This window comes from Humulus lupulus, chromosome 1 (assembly GCF_963169125.1).
Source record: "Humulus lupulus chromosome 1, drHumLupu1.1, whole genome shotgun sequence".
In the NCBI taxonomy this organism is placed as follows: domain Eukaryota; kingdom Viridiplantae; phylum Streptophyta; class Magnoliopsida; order Rosales; family Cannabaceae; genus Humulus; species Humulus lupulus.
Window position 1 is genome coordinate 21,886,016 of NC_084793.1, and position 22,922 is coordinate 21,908,937.

The 22,922-nt window shown below is 32.2% G+C and overlaps 1 protein-coding gene across 2 annotated transcripts; it reads left to right on the top strand.

Moving 5' to 3' along the window:
- The first annotated feature begins 19,196 nt into the window (after positions 1-19,196).
- LOC133817305 (transcription factor bHLH18-like) lies at positions 19,197-21,852 on the top strand. 2 transcript variants are annotated; one of them, XM_062249900.1, is made up of 4 exons: positions 19,197-19,551; positions 19,697-20,281; positions 20,733-21,110; positions 21,214-21,852. In XM_062249900.1, exons 1-4 carry the CDS (start codon positions 19,516-19,518, stop codon positions 21,286-21,288), a joined length of 1,074 nt encoding a protein of 357 aa, XP_062105884.1. In that variant the 5' UTR covers positions 19,197-19,515; the 3' UTR covers positions 21,289-21,852. The 2 variants fall into 2 exon arrangements, with proteins under 2 accessions (XP_062105884.1, XP_062105807.1); XM_062249823.1 differs by lacking the exon at positions 19,197-19,551 and having other exon boundaries at positions 19,580-20,281.
- The last annotated feature ends 1,070 nt before the right edge of the window (positions 21,853-22,922 follow it).

Here is a 22,922-nt window from a genome sequence, read left to right on the forward strand (position 1 = left end):
GATAAGTGACTAATGAGTCACACACTTGGGCTTTGCACCCTAAGCCATGTGACATTACAGTCACCTGAGCCTTTTGTCCCTGGCTCTACGTAACTAGCATTTAGACAAGACAAGCGCTTTTAGTTTTCATCGAACTTGGGGTCGGTCAAGCATTTCATGCTCATGGTTGGCCTGTGTTAAACACATTAATGTCATTCTTGACTCTTAAGCCAATACCATACGACCAGTGCTCATATCATCGCTAAACTTGACTGATAAGTCACAGCTTCAGGATCAAAACTAAACACCATTGCCGTTCTCTGACTAATAAGTCATTTCCATACACAGATAAGCAAAGTTGCTATGTATTTACTATGCAATCAATGTCAATATATAGAGCACTCAACACTTCATCAATAACCATGCATGTCACATACTAGGTGCAGTTTTCTTACCTTTGGTTCGAGCGAGAAATAATAAAAGAACGACCTTTCAGAACGATCAGTCCTTAAGTTCCTTAGCGGTTACCTAGTCATAACCAAATATAGAATTCCATCAATAATGAGTAAATAAAGGCTTCTGAACTGAGTCCTAGCCTCCGGGATGTTGAATCCTACCAAACCAGGTAGTAGGATCGATCCCGAGCCCTTAGATTTAAGTTCCCATCAATAAAAACTCATTTTGGCCATTTCTGCCATTTTGGGTCGCGGTCCCAAAAGCCCAGGCGGCGGCCTGATAAGGAACAGGGGCTAAACCCCTCTCTGTCTGCGTCATGGGCCGCAACCTGACAAAAAGGGACAGCGGCCCAAAGTGCCCCCAACAGCCAAAAACCTCTTTTTTATGCAATCATGGGCCACGACACACAATAAAAGAGTCGTGGCACAACCACGAACACAACCCAAAAACTCTTATTTTCCCACTTTAAATCCTTCCAAAAACTTATCCAAACATACTCAAATCTCAAAAACAAAGTTCTCAATCATCTCAATGGCACAAAATCCTCAAAACCCAAGCTTCAAATCATTTAAAACCACACCAAATAACCACTTTAAAGATCAAACCTTCAAGCTCTAGAACTAACTTAAAAACAGAGCAAAACCATAAAATAAAGCTTAGAATTCTTACCCTTGACTTGAATTGAACCCCTTCCAATGGCTGAACTAATAACCTAAGCTCACAAGCCTTGATTCCCTAGTTTGAATCCTCAATCTTGCCTCAAAATTCCAAGCCTAGCAGAAGAAGAAGAGATGATCGCGGGAGAGGAAGAGAACTCTGTTTTTGGATGTCTAATTACTTCTTCAACTAGCCACCTAGTTTAAATATAGCCCTTTGTCAAAAGACCAAAATGCACATATGTCCATTTAATCCCTTTTTAAGCCACCAAGGGGAAAACAGTCATATCCAACTTATCCCGTTGATTATAATTAACATCCTCCAATTCCTATTATTCCCAATATTCTTAATTAATAATTAAATCATATCCCATTACCCGTTCATTTCTGGTAATGTACTAAACATAATATTACCTCTAGGCTCACCTCGAGCCCGAAAATTAATCCCGTTATGACCAAACCGCTAATTTACATTCTAAGATCGTCTCATGTCGAATAGCTTGAACAAATCCACATTATAATGTGGTCTCATCCATAAATCATAAACATGCACATAGAAATATACATATACACCCTTAACGGGTCAAATTACCAAAATGTCCTTCTAATAATAAGTGGGCCCACATGCATACAATTATCATCATATAATAATATAACTCACATAATCATACATATAACCACATAATTGCATAATAAATCAATTATGGCCCTCCCGGCCCCCCCTAATCTGGGAATTAAGCCACATTAGGGATTTTGGGCCGTTACAACATTCCCCTAAACCCGAGCCTTGGCGGTAAAACCTAGTCACAACACAATAATAATAATAATCACCCATCAAGCCTTAAACCAATTAAAAAATTTGGAATAATATTATAGCTTATGGGACCTCGAATCCTACTAAACTGGGTAGTAGGATCCTTTACGAGCCCTTAAATTTGGGTTCCCGAGCTTAAGACCCTATTTTGTCCATTATTCCCTATTTGAGCTGCGACCCGCCCCCTAAGGCCGAGACGCGCTACAAGTTAGAGAGCCTTGGGGCTCTCTTTTGGGGACACAGCCCACAGTGCGCCTTACCTGCGCTGCGACGCCTGAGCAAATTTCAGAGGCTCCCAGCCTCTTCGCACACACGGGCCGCGACGCCTGAAGAACAGGGTCGCTGCTCGAGCCCAAAACCCAGAAATCTTCCTTGCATTTCTACGATCCAAACTCTCTAAAATCCACCCAAATAAAAGCTTAAAGCAAAAATTCAATCCATAATTCATGTCAAGGAAATATCGGCATTATAAACACCCCAAAACTTATCCCATAAACTCATCAAAACTCAAATTTAGATCCTAAGTTTGAACCTAAGCAAACCTCTAAATCACAGTAGCAAAAATTCAACAAAAGCTAGAATAAATCCTTACCTTAACTGATGATCCAACCGTGAGCTAAACCCCAATTACTTCAAGCTTCAATTGTAATGTCCCGACTAATTCTAGACCTCGGACCATTAAAAACCACTAAACATAACTACTATTTTGGAATACATACATATATAAAATATTAGAACTTTATTAAAAATCCAAAATATGGTGCAAAATACAAAATAAGGTATGGGTACCCATTGTTTAGTACATAAAACATAAAAACATAAATTGTAATCAATCGTTTGAATACTAAGTGCGGAAATACATAAAACATAAATTTAAAGACTTTAAACAACGTCATCCTCGATCTTCCCACAATCCATTCAATCAATCCATCCCTAATACACATGCTAAGCTGCCATGAATCTATCCTGCCTTCCAAGTTCATTTTCTTGCAACATCTAAAATAAAAGGAATGTGCCTAATGCCCAGTAAGGAAAATCTACTAAAAACATATATCATAAATCATAAGACTATATCATAAGACATATACTATAAAACATATGACGTAAACACGTATATCGTATAGGACTACAATATTAATGGCCATTAACTCATTATCGTAGCATGTGATAAAACCATCTACGTCCTCGGTCTACTAATCGAGGTAGGTTAGATCACAAGGTAGTATATGATAACCCATCTAGGTCCTCAGTCTACTAATCGAGGTAGGGTAAATCATAACTCTAAACCACGATAATGATAAAAATCTTGGGGTTTGTTATCTAAGTAACTATAAGCCCCAAGCGACTATAACACAAAACATATATTCATATACATACATTGTTGGTTTTTATTGATCAAATCAGAGATTATACGCAGCGGAACAACAATCAAATTGTTAGTTTAATCCCAAATGATTTCTAGATCTACTTCTTCACATGCATATATATATTGAATCAAAGACATGAACAAAAAAAATTACCTCAGGTCCTTCCTTGCTACTATCTTTTTGTATGGCTAAATCTTTGAGATCTCACACCAAGATCTTCCAAAATGTTCTCAGCACACAAAGAACAAGTGTGGGCTCGCTATACAAACAATAGGCAAAAAACTATTTATCAGGTGTTCTCAACACATGAGATCTGATAAAGTTTGGACCTAGGTTTTGTGAAGAATAGTGACTTTTGTTTGTGTCACTGTTCTCTTTCTCTAAGAGAGATTTCTAGATATTTTTCTATCCCTGAAAAGTTACGTTCTGTAAAACTGATATCTTATATTTAATATATCCAATATATTAAAATATTTGTTATTTTAAACAATTTAAAATAACTAATCAGTTATCAGATTTTTGTTTAAATAATAATATTTTAATCATATTAAAATATCTCATTATTTATTTAATATTTAAATAACTAAAATTGTGGAACCAAGAAACTGTTCACAATCTCTTATGCGTGTAGCACAGTGACTGTGCACTGTGCCACACGTGTACCACATGCCAGTGATGGCATGTGATTTTTCCCAATTTTTATTATTATTTAAATACCAAAAATCCCAAAAATAAATTAATTCAAAATTAATTATATTTTTGTTAAATCAAATAATTAATTAATTACACATAATTAAACAATAATTATGTTTGATACATAGAAAAATATTTTACTTATCACATAAGTCATTTTTGCCTATTTTTTGTGTTTACCTTTGTCAGTGATTGTTTGAGCCATTTTGTGGACCATGGACCTATAACATTAAGCTCCAATAAATAAACTAAATAATTAAATTCTTTAATTATAATAGTTAATTTATTAATTCTGATATTACTCCACTATAAATTCAGAATTGCACTATTTATGTTATAGATATACTTTTACAGAAATCTTATCATAAGTCGTCCATTGATATAACCATCTTTCAATAGTTCAACCCTCTAATTAATTAGTTCATAAATTAGAATGGAAGAATTACCATTTTACCTTTCTAATTTACTTCTTATTCCTTAAGTATCATTAATTCACTAGTGAATAATTAATCTATAATCTAATTATAGATTTGAGCTCAAAATCATTCAGTTCCAGAATTAACCCTTAAGGGAACTAATATACGATCCATTAGGAAATATTAGATTCCGTATTGTTGATTCATGTTCCCAGCCATCCATGATATTAAATCTCCAAAACAAAAGTCATTAGCCTCATTCTTTGAAGATACCTTAACGAATGAATCAAAAGATTTAATAAACATGAACAGGAGTTCATGAACACTCAGGATTTAGATTGATCTATAAATGATCATCAGTTATGATATGAATTACAAGTCTTTATTGTTAAATGGTTTTTGGATAAAGACTTTAATTCATATCGGTCCATGTCATATATAATCATATTATATAAAGCACATTCACCGAGATGTCTTTCCACATCAATAATCTGAATCTAGATTATTTGTATCATTATGATACTCAGTAAACCGTACTTACAACTCCAATTAAAGAATTCCATAACTTTAATTTGTTGTTGTTGACTATTTTTATTCATTCATGTGATCTTAATTCTCTCGTACTGATACAAGATCACATCCTCAATAATGAATATGGAATTTTTATGATATTTACAAAATTATTCAAAATAATAATTTAGCAATCTAAATATAACAATAATAATAAACCATTGTATTTATTTATTCACAGAAAACACAAATGTCTTTACATGCTTTTAGGACACACTCCTAACATACATAACATATCATCATCACATAAACACATCATAACACATATAATCTAACCTATTTTCCTTACTAAAAATCGGGATATTGGAGACAAGAACGGGATTGGAAAACTCCTAAAATCAACAGTAAGAGTCATGAGTTTCTAAGAAAAGGAGATAAAAAAGAGAACTAAACCATTAAGATAGAAACTTACCGAAAACCTTAAGTTTCAAGGAACTTAACACCTAACCAAAAGCCATAATAATGAGTTAGGATCTGAAAGAGAAATGGAAGGAAATAAAAGAACTATGATGGATTAAAACTGAGGATAATAATACCTTGAATGGACTATGACTTTGATCTACACCTCGATACCAAAATAACACTCTACCTTACTTCCCAAGTGTTTAGAAAAGCTTAGATTCAAAAAGCTTTTATCCCAAAATCCAAGTTTTTTCTCTCTATAGTAATCTTAGCAGCTTGGATGCTCTGAAGAATGCTTGAATGATGAATGAAATGGCTGAGTACTAGGTCTTATTTATAGAGTTCAAGGAGTGAAAATAACCCCTTTTAAAATAAATAAATAAATGAATAATAATTAAAAATATTTTACTTTTCGTTTCAACAGATGCCCAGAACTCGGTCAAAAACGTTCAAGAGCAAGTCCAAGTGGTTGGGGGCTATTTCTAATTTAAATCCACAAAGATTCAAAAATGGCTCCAGAAGCCGATATATCGCCTACCCGAGGCGATATATCGCCCCTACCTATGCCCCGAGCTTTCGTGCTTTCGTTCGTGCGAAGTCAACGTGTTTTCCGTATCTCCCGTAGGGGATATATCGACCCCTATAGTTGTGATATATCGGCATACGTTGATATATCAAACACATTTTTGCACTCTTTCAGCATATTTTGAATTTGTTTAAACAAATTTGACTGAGTAAAACGTAATCCTAACAGTTGTTGGAAGGTTTCAGAGCTTCTAGATTTATCCTTTACTAAATTATTCATCCAAAATTCTTAAATCCTTAATGAACATGTTTGTGACAAGTGTCACGTTCTTATTAATTCTATCTAAACCTTAGGTTATAATAAATAATATTTCTAGGACCGGCTATATTAATCAAACCTTATGTTACAATTAATACTACTACTACTACTGCTACTGCTACTACGTCCTAAGTGTTCTGCTAGTATCTAGAGCCTATCCCATGTCTATCTCTAGTTTTCAAAATGACTAAACTACCCTAAGTTAATCGTTAGCCATTTAATGCATCCAAGGCAATCTGTCTTTTGCCACATTCCCGCTAATTCCCCGAATAGTCATATAAATCCCCATTTAATCCCGACGTACCCAAATAATCACTATATAGTTACCCGGTAACCCCGAACATGTACTATGTTCCCAAAATACCCCTAGGTTCACCCTGAGTCGGGTATTCGACCCCGTTGTGACTATTCAGCTAATCCGCTCCCTAGAACCGTCTCGGACCACACATCTCAGATGTTTTTCCACAATACTATGGTCTTAAGCACAACACACACATAATCACATTTACGCCATCAACAGGCCAAAATTACAAATATGCCATTTTTAACAAGAACGGGCCCACATGCATATTTAATTCACCTAAACATGCATTTCTAGTCATATAATCATTTAATCCACGTAATCACATACTGATACACACATCTCACAATTAACCACGTAATAACATAATTAAATCAATTATTGCCCTCCAGGCATGCTAATCACCTCTGAAAAGTATTACAGAAATTTCTTGATTACAAGTAATCAGTAAAGTAAAAAATGCAGTAATATCAATTTTGAGATTAAAATCTCCTTTGATCTTTACAGAGCTTGAGCAGCCTTTGTAGAGCTTAGTAAAGGGTGCACCTAGGGTACTTCAAATTTGGGAAGAACGGAAACCCAAACTTGTTGTTGCACAAATCAACAAATATCAATGATTACAAGAAAGATTAGAGAGTAGATAGAAAATAAATGAACAAAGACAAGGAATTATAAGGGTTCGCCCCCAATATGTTGACTACATCCTCTTTCGAGCTCGCCCCAGAGAACAGCTCAGAAAAAGCCACTATCAATATCAAGTTACAGCTACAACAATGGAGAGATCCAAGCCACATGAACAACTGGTAAGTTCTCAATACACTCTCTTTCTTTGATTTTCTTATTACAGTGAAGAACTCTCTCTAACCCTCTTCTTTTTCTTGTACAACTTCTTCTCTCTCAATCTCTTACATAATTCAAGGATCGGTTATGGATGTTTTAGCACACAGTCTTAGATGAGTCTTCTTCCTTTTATCTTTATAGCTTTGTAAGTTGTTGAATAGTTGTACTGATTCATGAATTTGTTGAGTTGTATAAAACTGTTGTTTGTAACTGAAGACAGATCTGCTGTAACTAATTTTGTAACTATTTGATGAGTTGGATTGAATGAGAATTTACTTTTAACACTTCTTTATTATACCAAATTGATTCTTGTTGGGCGATTGTGTGTTGAGTATCATCGATTTATGGTAAATTTCATAAAGGAAGGTTTTGATAAATATCAAATTTAGTTCAAGTTGTAATAATATTTTTTAAAAGTTTTTTTAAAATAATCTGTAAAGGTGGTTGGCTCTTAAATATATGGCATAGAATATAAAATATTATATTTTTTAAATTATCATATATAAAGTACATAATTTTCTAAATTATAAACTAAAGCATATGGAAGGAGCCAACATTGTACTTGCGAATGGGAAACAAGTTGACATATGGAAGTAACCTTGGATTTCATGGTTAGAGTATATGGATTCCAGAGATTGTATGGAAGCTTTGAGACCGAGAGCTCCCCATTTATCATGTGTTGTTGATCTGTTCTTGCCTGAGAGGCGATCTTGGAATGTTCAATTGCTGACGTCGTTATTTGGGAGCACTTGGGGAGGGAAATAAGAAATATTCAGATATCGCAACATAGTAGAGAGGATAAGGTCATATGGAAAAGGAGGTCGGATGGTATTTTCATAGTCAAATCAGCTTATTTGGAGGATCAAAAAGACACTCTGTAACGCCCTGCTTTTTGGGCTCTATCTATTTATGTACCCATATTATGTGGATAATAGTAGAGAGCATTATTTTATGTATTTTATGTGAGAACTTACTTCTTGTATGTTAAATGTTAAGCCCTTATGGAAATTATGAGATTTTTGGCCTTAACAAGACTCTTGATTTTTAATCGAGTAAAAAATTCCTAACATGAAAATTCTCAGTTTGCATATTTTTTAAGAATTTGGTTGATTATGGAAAAGATTATTATTAGGCATAAAATAAGGAAGATAATATAATACAAAATAAAATACTTTAATAAATTATGTCTCTAATGAATTGTAAAAATTAGAATTAAGAGATATTTATTAAGGAATGTCACTTAAGTGGTATGAATAGTCTTTAGTGGGAAATTACATAATTTAATTAAAGCGTCATTTTAATTTATGACCATGAATTTATTTTATTCATGGTGTCACATTTTATCCTATTTAAAATTTTACCCTAAGATTTTATTTCATGGAACTATGCAAAAGTGTGTAGGAAATTTATAGTAGCAAAATGGCCCTTTAGGCCTTGTGGAATTTGTAAAGCCTTTGTTTTTTTTAAAAAAAAAATAGGGGTAGGAGGGTAATTTATAGCAGTGATTGTTCATGTGCTCCTAAAATTTCATGATTGGTTTTATTCTTCAAGAAAGAAAAAAACTGAAATGTAAAGAGAAATAAACAATGTAATAGAGAGAGTGAAACTCTTGTGTTTTATTTCAATGGGGTTGGACCCTTATTTATACAGATAAATGTGATCTAAGAAAATCAAGAAGTACTGCAAATACAATCAATAATTAATCTTGATATTTAACTTTAGGTAACTTGGTGATTCTCCATTATTATGGACATCCATATATATATATATAATATTAATAACATTCCCCTTTGGATGTCCATAAATAATGCCTCATTAAAAATCTTGTCAGAAAAACCAACTGGGGCAAAAACTCGGTCAAGGGAAAAAGAGTGTTGATGTTGGTAATGAATTTATGAATAAGTCTGCAAAATTATCACTTGATCAAACTTGATGGGCATCGATATCACCACTCTTTTGAAGATCATGTGTAAAGAAGAACTTCAGTGAAATGTATTTAGTTCTATCTCCTTTAATGTATTATCCTTTTAGCCGAGCAATGCATGCATCATTATCTTCATAGAGAATTGTTGATACTTCTTTATCTGTTGATAATCCGCATGTTCCTCGAATATGTTGTTTCGTTAATAAAAGTCACACATTCTCCACTTGCTTCATGAATTGCAAGTATCTCAGCATGATTTGAAGTTGCCTCGTTAAAAATCTTGTCAGGAAAACTCAGTGGGACAAAACCTGAACTAAGGGAAAAATAGTGCAAAACGCACACACACACACACACACACACACACATATATATATATATATCTATGCAAATATCGATGGTAACTTTGGTTATCAAATATCTCATATGATTTTTATAGTAATTATAAATTACCACTTTTAAATATCACCATAAATTATCTATGACCACACATTTACTATAACTCTTCTAGAGTATGTATGTGGAATGGAATATGAATATTTATCCAACGTATTAGATCATTCATGTATATATAACATTGTTATTTATCATATCATATCAACAATGTTATAAATATGCATCATATTTGTGAATAATCATTATATAAGATTGTTATCCCTCAAAATTCAAGAGATGACGTGACGAATGAGAAAGTGGCACGTGGCATCACAAAGTATTGAAAAAGACCGATGAACAAAAATGGATAGGTCCAGGACCTATAAGGAAGTCGACCAGGCCTAAACCCCCTAGGGGTGGTTAGCCTGACCCCAACCCCTAGGGGTGGTCGCCCTAGCATGCATAAGAGCCTCATGGGGTGGTCGGCCTAAAATCCCAAATACACTTCGCTGGATAAAGTTCACGCTCGTTCAAGCTGAAATCAACAGGCCTAACACCCAGAAGATCAACATGCCTAGCACCCAAGCTCTAAAGGGTAATCAAACCTAGCACCTAAGTCTCATAGACCAACAAAAACTTAGCGTTTTCCCGAATGTTTCAATCTTGCATCGTCAACCACAATCCAAAAAAACGATGAGAAGACCCACGATCTCATAATCATGGGGAGGTAGACATGTATCTCCACTACCCAATGATTGTATACCAAACCACGATCCCCAATCTAGTTGATCAAGTAGCAGCCCCTGGGTACTATAAATAAAGGACCCAGGGCTTCATTTAAATGGGACATATATTTTTTAAGAGAGAGACTTTGGTGGGTCGATCATTTGATTAACTTTTGGGACGAGTGAACTCTTCAGTTCGTCTTTGTAATTGTCGATTGAGTGATTAAATACTAAAGACTAAGTGGATTAGGTTAAAACTGTTCATCAGAACAGGACTGAACCACTATAAATTTCTATGTGTTTTGTTTAGATGTTTGTATTCTGTCGTATATCTATATTTATCTCGTTCAAAAGGTATCGTATATTGTACATACGACCATTGGCTAATTTCATAGGTCAACAAAGACTATGTTCAACCCAAAATTTGAAATTTAAATATGAACACATGAATGAATATCTTCGATAATATTAATTTTTATTTGCAATAAAGATAGTACTTCGGGACCACATATTTGTTGCATTCTCGTTACATGTTCTTTAATTTCTACATCAAGTGATCATATACACTATGATTCTTTATGCATATGAAGTACTTTGGGACTTCGTTACTCATAATCTAATTTATGAAAAAACAATATATTTATAATTCTCAATCTAATAGTTTGTTCTCCAATAATTTTATGATATAATCATAAGCTCTTAAGAAGCCTTATATGATATATAAATTATAAATTTATATTGCATTGACAATTTTACTTGTAATTACAAATAATTATTCACCTACGTGTCTTTAATCCATACAAAGATCTTTGTTATATAATGCACGCGACTTTGAATTTATATCTCGTAAGACATGCTAAATTCTTCTGGAATTTTTTCGATAAGGCATATTTCAAATTCTCATATTACTAGGAGCTCCAACCAAATAATTTTTGTTGTAACGTTTATGTGACACATATCAATTCTTATAAAACCTATATACTCCAGGCTATAATAAAATCTTGATTATATTTTCTCATGACAATATGTAAATGCTTTTTCTTAACCAATATCATGTCTATGCAAATTTTGTACAACAATTCATTCTGTGTACAAATATACAAGTTTCTCGTTTAAACTACATTTTATTGTACAAATATTTATTTGTACACCTTATTACTTCACTTTATGTGATTAAATTTTATATTGCCAGGATTGCGTCGTATGATTTTGGCCAAATTAAATGCACATCGACAATTCTTGACGAATTTAATATCATAATCCTTGCTATAACATATTAGTTTATTGCATATATGCAAACATTTAGTATTGTCGACGATAATTCATAATATGATAATTTCCTCTCATACTGGCATAATTTATAGAGATTTCATTATTTTCAACATACTTGTCAAACATGTATATTATTTATAGGTACCTATATAACCACTTCAAGAGCTTCAATTATTATCAACTTTGTTATGTCTATAACTTATTTAGGGAGTCTCTTCTGGAGTACCATTTTTATTTAATGTTCAAATTATCAATACTTTATAATATTAATGTATATTTCATGAGTACCTCTTGCTTACAACATCTTCAGGACAAATCAAATGAACATTTATTTTTATAATTTCTACTTTGTTCACTTATGCTTCAAGTGTTATTAGACTCATTTTGACTCAATTTAAATAATATTGATTGGCAGTTGGCATGCATATATGAATGATTTTATCATTTTGAACTTTTAGTTCTTATTTTGTGTAAGGATCATTTTTCAAAACATTCATCGATCCAACTGCATTTCTCTCCCCCTAATCGAGAGAATTTTTTTAAAAATTAATACAATCTGTAGGGATTTCAATAAATCACAATAAATCAATATTGTTCAAACTCATATATATTATTGGGTCATTGAACTTCAGGTTCAATAAATCACAATATTGAACTTATTTCATTTTAAAAAATGAGTCATATATATATGTGTGTGTAATTAGAAATATATACATAAGTTCATGATTATATGATCCTTTCACAACGATAATAAATTTTGCAATAAAAATCCAACAATGATTCAATAATAAAAATGGAATATAATTCAAACATTCATTATCAAAATATAATATAATTTTTTTCTCATGTATATTAGACAAATAAATAACTATATATAGCAAAATGCAAAATAATTTTCAGAAGAAATATAATTTCAACTTATAAAAAATTACGAAAATGTTGAGAAATGAATGCACTAATATTCTACTTAGTTGTGCTTTTAGAAATTATACATGTAGTAAGAAATTCAACAATAAAATTACACATGTTAAAATCATTTTATAAAATATAAACAAAACATTTAAAAACTAGTTGAAATATATATATATATATATGATATCACTCTTAATGGTTACTACCTATGGATGGTTACTTTAATATTAACCATTAGAATCTAATGGTCCATATTTATAATTGTTAATTAATATTTCTAAAAATAAATTTTGATTTTTTAAAATTTTTGGAAATGCTACTTGATTACATGGTGGTCACATATTTATTAAATTAAAGAATTAAAAAAATTATTTAAGCATTATATATGAATATTTGAAATTAATGTAGAAAAAAAATATTTACCTGTTGGTAACTTGCTATACCAAGTCACTATGTTGCCACATCGTCATAATTGTTAGTACCCATCTATGGGTTATAACTATTAAGAAGTCTTCCATATATATATATGAAATAGCTAGTAATAATCTTATGGATTTAAGTCTTGCAAAAGGGGCAAATGTCTCATCAAAATCAATTCCTTCAACTTGAGTGTACCCCTGTGCAACTAGGTCTAGCTTTATTTCTTATTATGGTCCCAAATTCATCAGTTTTATTTTTAAATATCCACTTTGTACCTATAACATTAGTATGACTCAGTCTAGGGACAAGGATCCATACCTCATTCCTTGTGAATTGATATATCTCTTCTTGCATAGCATTGATCCATGATTCATTATTTAAGGCTTCATTCACATTTTTTGGTTCCAATGTAGAAGTAAAACAAACAAATTGAACCAAGTTTACATACCTCTTTCGAGTGACCATACTCTCTTCAAGATTTCCCAAAATAAGATCAGAGGGGTGATTCTTTTTTACTCTGGTTGATGGTTCTTTTTGAATGGAGTCAGAGGAAATAACTGGATTTTCCTTCTCTGTTTGTCCAGTTGTTGTTTCGATAGAATCAGCGTCTGATACGTCATCAGTGGTTGTTGTCACCTTCGAAGGTTGTGCTGTCAGATTTGCCATTTCTTTATGATGTTGAACATCAATGAACCTGTCAATTTCCTCCTCATGGGAGAACTCAGAAAAATCTTTTAATTCATCTACAACCACATTAGCTGATTCCATAATAGTTTGGGTCCTCATGTTATAAACACGATAAGCCCTACTATTGGTGGAATATCCAAGAAAAACTCCCACATCGCGTTTGGCATCAAATTTGCCCAGATTCTCATGATCTCTAAGAATATAACACAGATACCCAAATACATGAAAATAATTGACATTGGGTTTTCTACCTTTCCAGATTTCATAAGGAGTTTTATTTGTACCTGGGCGCAGAAAAACACGATTAATTGTGTAACAAGTTGTATTAATTGCTTCAGCCCACAATTTCTTTGTGAGTTTTTTGCTATTTAGCATAACTCTGGCCATTTCCTGCAAAGTACGATTTTTCAATTCCACTACCCATTTTGTTCAGGGGTTTTGGGAGCAGAAAATTCATGCAAAATTCCAAAAGATTTACAATATTCATCATAAACAGAATTTTCAAACTCCTTACCATGATCACTTCGTATTCATACAATCTTTCCAATGTTACAATTTTTTTTAACTCTAAGTCTTGTACATAGTGTTGAAAAGCTTCAAATGTATCTGATTTTTCTCATAAGAAATCTACCCAAGTAAATCTAGAAAAATCATCCACACATACAAAAATGAATCTCTTACCATTAGTACTTTCAACCTGTATAGGACCCATGAGATCCATATGCAATAATTCTAATACATTTAAAGTATAAATATCAGATAATGCTTTATGGGAAATTTTCAACTGTTTTCCAATTGACATGATTCACACTTACCAAGCGATTCTTTACCCAGCTTGTGTATACCACGGATGAGACCTACATTAGCAATCTTTTTCATGTTTTTGAAATTTATATGTCCAAGTTTTTCATGCCACAAGTCAGTGTTATTAAAACTTGACGAAGACGCATGACATGTGAATTTTTGTGTGAGTGTGTAACAATTATCCAAAGAACGAGAACCTTTGAGAACAATGTCACCACTTTGATTTACAACATTACACTCATCATGCGAAAAATTAACAAGAAAACCTTGGTCACAAATTTGACTTATGCTAATTAAGTTGCCTTTCAGCCCATCAACAAGAAGCACATTTTTCAGTTTCGGTAACCCTTCAATGTTTAGAGTTCCTTTACCTAAACTATTTCCTGCCATTCCATCCCTGAATGTTACTACTCCACACTTCAAGGATTTGAAGTTGGTAAGTATGTTGGCATTACCTATCATATGTCCTGAACAACCGCTATCAAAGTACCATGAACTAGATGCATGCATTTTATGACAGGTAAAGGTAGCCAAACAAACAGAGTTATTTTTCTTGACCCATATTGTTTTTGTTTTTGAATTTCTTTTGGTCAAGAATTGATTCATGCTACTAAAGTGTTTAACATAATTCTTTTTAAAAAATTTAACAGAGAAAAGCACTCAGGTCTTATGTGTCCTTCCATCCCACAAAAATGACAAAATGGTACAAATTGTCCAATGTTTCTTTTTTGATAAATTTTCTTTAGTTGTAGCTCTGTTGGAACAGAGGACAACTTCGTGGTCTCTGAAGAATTACTTGTTCCTGCAAAACAGTTAGTTGGCATAACAGTCGGATAACTTATGGATTTTACAAAAACCATTTTTCTTGAGGATTCAGATCCATTAGATCCTAATCCACTGTAGTCACCAACTTTTTTTCCTGCAGAGAGAATATCATCCAATATTCCAAATCTAGGATTAAGCATTTTGACACATTTTTGCAAAAGATCAATTTCTTTACTCAAATAATTAATTTCATCATTTTTTGAAGCAATAATCATCTCGAGTTCTTCAATTTTTTCAACAAAATTTTTATTATTGCTAGCCATTAGTCGATTCTCAGAGCAAACTTTCAGGCATTGATCATACATTATTTTATAAGACTCTTTTAATGACTCCTCATCTAAGTCAGAATCATCAGAATCAATGTCAGAATTCTCATTATTCTGAACAGAATTATTAAGGCATAACACATCCTTGTAATCAACTGAAGAAAAAACCATACCTTTGTGAACAGAGGTTAAGGTAACACTATTTTCCTCCTCATCACTCTGTTCAGAGTCTTGATCACTCAATGTGGCTGTCATGACTTTCTTTTTCTTTAAGGTATTTGCACACTTAGATTGAATATGTCCAAATCCTTCACATTCCATGAACTGAATACTATTTTTATTAGTCTTAAAGGGTTTAGAAAAATTACATTTTGGGTTTTTGGATATGGCCTTTTTGTTTCCCAATTTCTTTATGTATTTTTGAAAAAAATTTGTCAATAAAGCCATCTCATCATCCTCATCATTCGAACTTTCCTTATTTTCTCTAGAAGATTTCAAGGCAATAGATTTCTCATTGATTTCTTCTATCTTACCTTTTTGTCTAATTTGTTGGTTTAGTTCAAAAGTTCGAAGTGAACCCATCAATTCTTCTACTTTTATTTTGTCCAGATCTTTTTGCTTCTTCAATTGCAGTTAGCTTCGTCTAAAACCTGTCAGGGAGAACTCTAACAATTTTTCGAACCAAAACTTTCTCTTCAAGTTTTTCACCAAGAGCAAAATATTCGTTAGTAATATCTGACAATTTCTCATAAAATTCAGTGAGGGTTTCATTTTCATTCATTTTCAAATTTTGTTGTGAGTATAACAAGCCTAGAACGCTTGACATCAGCAGTTCCTTCAAATTGAGTTTGAAGGATTTGCCAAGCATCTTTGGCCGAAACACATGAAGAAATCAATTTAATGTAACATTCACCAATACCATTAAAAATAGCATGTAATGCTTTATTGTTGTAATTGGATTGTTTATCTTCAGCATCAGTCCAATCAAGTTCAGATTTTACCTTAGTTACATCATCGCTTTTTGCTGGAGGAGTCCAACCACTTAAAACAGGTTTCCAAGCCTTTTCATCTTGAGATTTGATGAAGGCTCTCATTCTAACTTTCCAATATGGATAGTTCGAATCGTTGAGTAAAGGGGGGCGAGTTATGGAGCCTTCTTCTGTGAAAAAAGACATTGCAAGAACAAGAGCAACAAACGGAATAAACCAAGATCACACTCAGAAATGAGTGACTTGCTCTGATACCAATTAAAATTTCGTTTTTAGTAATTACCAAATTAATTAAACCATGTGAATTAATTAAAGTGCGGAATGGTAATTAAATGTTAAAACAGATTTCAGTTATGTCACGAATGGGACAGAATCCGAACTTGTCACGACAGAAACTGAACACAATAAAAAGACAATGCAAAACAATAAAGAACACAACGAATTTTTACAAGATTCAGAAACCCTTTCGGATAACCTACTCCTTGAGGTCACGCCCAGAGAATAAAATCAATTAATAAAGAATCACAAGTACAAAATTTTGAGTTAAACAAAACAAGACTTCCTCTTGAGATTTGCCGCAACTTTGTTGTACTTCTCTTCACTAATCTGATCTTGATTGAAACGCTCAACCACTTGAACTCTCTTCATTGGCCAGCAAGTGCTTGCATCCTCCCGACGCAAGGCTTGTAAAAATCCTCTCCCGAAGACTTATAAAAGTTGTGTTCAAATTACAATGTGTATTCACTCATGAACGTAGTATAAACTTACCACAAAAACTAAACACTCATATTTCTACAAGATCACTTGAATACTATGATCTTGAATACAAATAAGGAACTCTCACAAATATTACAATACACTCACAAGTTATGCATCTAAGAGTTCACTTTTTCTCACTGTCTTTAGAGCTCTATTTATAGAGTCATTTTTCGTGCTCATAAAGGCTGAGAAATAATCTCCTAATAAAGGCAAGAATAATTGAAGATATTCTTGATTTGATGAAGAATAGTCTTTTTTTAGAAAATGCTGATTCGAAAAATACGATTTTAGTGGGGACTGCTCAAACCTGTGTCGGATTGAAAACATGCTCAAGATAAAAATAATAATTAATGACATTAAAGATTCAGTTTCCTGAGTTTTAAAAACGAAAATATAAAGTCAAATATTCCAAAAATGACTTTGAGTAAGTACTGAATATTTGCAAGATATTACTTCCCTTTATAATCAAATTGTGATAAAATAAAATTAAATAAGGAATGTAAATATTCCACAAATCACAAGAAAGAGAAAGTAAATTCTGAAAATCACAATAAAGAGAAATAAAAATTGATCTTTTAATAAAAAAGATATTTTTATAAAATATGTCAATTTTAGGATTTACACATATTAATATGCTCTTTATGTAAATATTTATAGAATAATAATTAGTGTACTAAAATTATAAAAATATATATATATTACATTAATTGACGTTACACAACACAATGAATCTAGCCAAAAACCTATCATATAATTGGTTCCCTTTTGTGCGGAAAGTCATTAATCAAAGCTGGTTCCAGAAAGAAAATACAGAACACAAACACTCACATTGAGTCATTTTGATATATTTTCATTATCTCCATGAAAATTGGACCCTTACCTACCTACTACTCACTGTAGTCTACTTCGATTAAAGTATAGTGTAAATTATTTAGATCCAAATTACAAATTGTTTGGAGTTTTGGTGAGTCACATTTTACTTTGATTTTTCTTCGTAGAATGAATCATTATTTCTTTGACCATATATTGTTTAGAGGATAATTCAAGAAGCCATATTATTTGCTTCTGTATTGAATGTGAATTTCCTTACTAATATAATATTAGAGCTACCAAGCTACATTAAAAATAATAACCGACCAATTTATGTGTCGGTTTGACAGGCCATCACACGTGTCACTAACCCATTTGGTCATAACCCAAAAAGTCAAAGGAAGCTTCCAAACGAAATCTTAGTAACTTTATTATTTTAGTACTTTTGTTAATTATTTTTCCAACAAATCATGATCTGGTGGTGACACGTCTTATACTACTTCACATGGTCCAAGCTCTTTCACATTATAATCCAATGAATTTTACTTCACGTAACTTGCTCACTTTTCTAAGGTTAATTTTATTATTAAAGAGAAATAAGAAAATAGATTAATACAAAAAGAAACCCTTTAAGAAGGACCACATTTCTAAACCCAAAAAAAAAAAATCATTTGCAAGCATTTTGAATCAAAATTTTCAAAGGCTAGTTGGTGAAGCTCCTCCTCAAAAGTCCACAAAACAACAAAAATGATTTGTTAGACTGAATATTTTGCCATCGATCTAAAAACGACCCACTAAGGTATAAAAAATGGCTTTATTTTTTATTATCTTTAGTACCAATATTTAAAAGAAGCTTTGATGAAGATAGCCAGGTTCACATCAGTGGGAAATAAGAATATGATCTATATTTCAAAATGGAACAGCTAAATTAAGTAGAAAAAAGCTATAAAAAAGTCCAAGATCATGGCATAAAAAGTTTGATTACCTCTTAAAGTGGACCTTACAGAAGAAACAATTAAGTTTGGTCACTATTGAAAGGTTAGTTCGATCTCTAATTAAGGCAAAGCAATACATAGCTCTATCTCTATACTCTTCTGCATTAATTTCTTTGTCCTTCAAAGATTTTTCAAGTACTATCTAATTGGATATACATATATAGTTCATGCATATATACATGAAAGTGAAAGAAAAAAGGTTCTTTCTCTCGTATAGTTGATATAAGTATGATTTTCTTTATATATATTTACACACATATATATGTTGACGTACTTATCTCCATTTTGATCTGAGACAAGATAGTATTTGTTTGCATGCAGATTTGAAGGGAAATTTTCTTAAGTTTTTTTTTTTTTTTATCTGAAACGAGACAAAGAATCTTACTATAAGCTATTTTGTAGCCCTCGGCCTTTTCAATGGATATTACTTCTGTCAAAAGTTTATCTGAACTGGTAAGATATATATAGCTTGATTAATTGTATTTTTTTACATAGAATTTTCATCCATTTTCTTAGTTTTTATTTTGAAATGTTTGTTTGTTTGAACCAGTCTCAAGTTACAGTTTATATGACAGATGAAGGGTTTGACATTTTTCAGGGAATGAATGACCCCAATATGATTAACCGCCATTGGCATATGAACTCTCTCGATGAGTTCAGCAATAGCATGGTGTTACCAATAGCAGCCTCACTTGGTGAGAATCTGCATCATCTTCATCCTCACCCTCATTCAAACTCAAACTTCAGCCTTGTAAAAGCTTCTTCTTTCGATAACAATTCTCACATGGGCATCGATTATCGGGGCATGATGAAACATCACAAACCAAATGGTTGGAACTCAAACGAGATTATTAGTCATTTTTCGAATAACCCACCTCAACAAGTTGCTTCTTCTCCCAACCTTTATTCCTTTGCAGCTGGTTCTAATAACTATGTTATAGACGAAATGGGTTATGTTAGGCCTAAGGAGGAAGCAGTAGATGGTTTGAAGAACATCAACACTACTAGTGCTTTGCCTTCTGATTATGTACTCAAGGCTAATCAGGTTGCTAATAAGAGGTTCAACAACACAAGCACCAAACTTTCTCAAACCAAAGATCATATTCTAGCGGAAAGGAAAAGGAGGGAGAAACTCAGCCAAAGGTTCATAGCTTTATCTGCCATAGTTCCTGGACTAAAGAAGGTATGAAATCATCTTTCACTAATTCTCTCTTATGACATATTTTGGTGAAAAAAAGAACAAAAGTTCAAATCTGTCGATACTGATCAATATTGAGCTTGAGTTTCTCCGATAATAGAGTCTAACTTTCAAGCTCAGCAATGACTAGTGTTTATAGATTTGATTCTAAAGTTGTAAGCTCATGTTATTGATATATCAACATCATATTTATAACATGAGTTCACAACTTTTACTGGATTCCTTTTATGACATGTTGGTGAAAGATTTCTTCTTTTAAGTTAAATTTGTGGACACCAGTTATTACCTAGCTTGAGCTACTCCGAGGATGGAGTCTAACTTTTCAAGCTCAGTAACAACTGGTGTCTAAAGATTTGACTTCATGCATGTTTAGAATTCGGTACATTTTTTGGCAGAGTTTTAAATCTAAGGTAGAGAACTCATGTTATTGGTACAGATGGACAAGGCTTCTGTTCTTGGGGATGCTATCAAGTACATGAAGCAGTTACAAGAAAGAGTGAAAACACTAGAGGAAGAGATGAGAAAGAGAAACATGGAATCAGTAGTCTTTGTAAAGAAGTCCCAACTCTTTGCCGATAATGATAATAACTCATCTTATTCTTCAGATGAGAATTGTTCCTCATTCGATGAGCCACTACCAGAAATTGAAGCAAGAGTTTGTGACAAGAATGTACTAATAAGAATTCACTGTGAGAAAAAGAAAGGGGTTATGGAGAAAACAATTGCTGAGATTGAAAAGCACCACCTAACAATTATCAACAGCAGTTGCATGACATTTGGAAGTTCTTCTGTTGATTTGACCATTATAGCTCAGGTAGTGTTTATCATCCATTATATATATATGTATAACAGTATATTATTTCAAACGATTAAATTGTATAGAAATTTTGAACTACAATCATTATTACTTTTGACAGATGAACATGGAGTTCTCCATTACAATGAAGGATCTAGTCAAGAATCTACGCTTGGCTTTCAGCTTGTTCATGTGAAAAAGCTTCTAACTTCACAAAGATGAAGAGAAACCCATAACTAAAGAATAATTACCTATATATACAACCTATCCAAGTTTATTTCAAACTATGTGTCTTCAAGGTCTGAAATGAAGTGCTCGACCGTGTTAAACCATCCATATTTCAAGCTTTTGTTTTGCTGTGAGATTATTCATTTTTGCAAGCCTTTTCAGTTTCCTATTTTTGCATGGTCAACAGCTTGACCATGTTCCATTCACACCTTGCTCATCATATAGAATAATCTCACAGCTTGGCTGATCTTTTTTGAGGAATGTTGTAAAATCAAAATACAACCGAACCCTTTTGTTCCCATCACTTTTTCTTACCTTGGAAAGTGTTTGACAAGGGAGAAAAGAAAAGAAAAGAAAAAAGATGGTTTTTTTTTGGTGTAAACAGAATTAGGCCATTGTTTGTCCAATGTTTTAGAGGCTTCAGAGTAAAACTTGATCTGTCCCCTCTTTTCATATGATGTAATGTTTTATGTATTTCTTGCTCTCAATAATATTAAAAAAAAACTACTTAAAATGTGACTTGTCTTATTTTATGTTATATTAAACAGCAGTTACTTTCACATTATCAAAGTCAATCATGGTATTGAACTATGTATGTGTTTAGTAATATAGTATTGGTACAATGTAGTTTACTCTTAATTGTTATATAATTAAATGTTACTAATAATATTTTGTCCTATGTAGATGGCCTCATCTCAAAATATGTTGACAGATTCACGAGGCTCACAGTTTGGCACCAACTTAATATCATTAGGTAATAGTTAATTTCAACCAATGAGATTTGGAAACACAGCTCATTCAAAAAAAAAATTATATAAATTTGCAAAAAAAATCAATATCAATGTTTGGAAATCTTATTTGAACATATTATAAATGTTTCATTTTGCTTAAGCACAATGATTGATGAATTAAGTATTGTCCAAGTCTCTTTCTAACTCAAGATTGTGATCTTTTCAACGACTTTTGGAACCATTTATATCACTGTGGTTAATAAAAGGTATTGGAGAAAATGAATTGAATAATAAAAATATTTTAGTGGACTAATCTATTATTCTTCTACCAAACCAAGGAAAACAATTTCTTAGGCAAATCACCTTTCTTCATGTCCTAAGCATTTTATTATTCCTTCATCACCTCATATTTTTACCCTATCACAACTCAGAATACTATGAAAGAGATTCACTGCTTAAAGAGAAGATTCTATGATTAAAAGCTAGAAAGAAAAATGAGAAGAAGAATTAACCTCTTTAATCATTTAAAAAAAAATGTTTATATAATTTTTTTTATATAAATTTCTTATGTACTTTCAATAATAAAAAAAAACTTTATTTTTAGACAACCAAATTTTTAGGAAGCCCGAAATTGAATATATCCGTTCTACATAACTTTTACTTCTATTTGTAGCCAATAGAAAAAGAGAAGTAAAACCATAAGTTTTTTTTTTAGTTATTGTTTGAATAGTGTACTGTAAAAGAGCTTTCAAAATCATATAAAAATATATTTTAATGAAATTAATTTTTTTTATTAAAATAATATTAGACTATGGTGTCCTACATAGAATAAGGATAAGAATATTGTACCATTAATAAGAACATGTGTAAC

Bases quoted from the DNA above. Each gene is read 5' to 3' on its own strand.
- LOC133817305 (XM_062249823.1), top strand. From the start codon at position 19,628: ATGTTTGTTTGTTTGAACCAGTCTCAAGTTACAGTTTATATGACAGAT. The intron at 20,282-20,732 runs GTATGAAATCAT...TTATTGGTACAG, and splicing joins TAGTTCCTGGACTAAAGAAG to ATGGACAAGGCTTCTGTTCT. The intron at 21,111-21,213 runs GTAGTGTTTATC...TACTTTTGACAG, and splicing joins ATTTGACCATTATAGCTCAG to ATGAACATGGAGTTCTCCAT.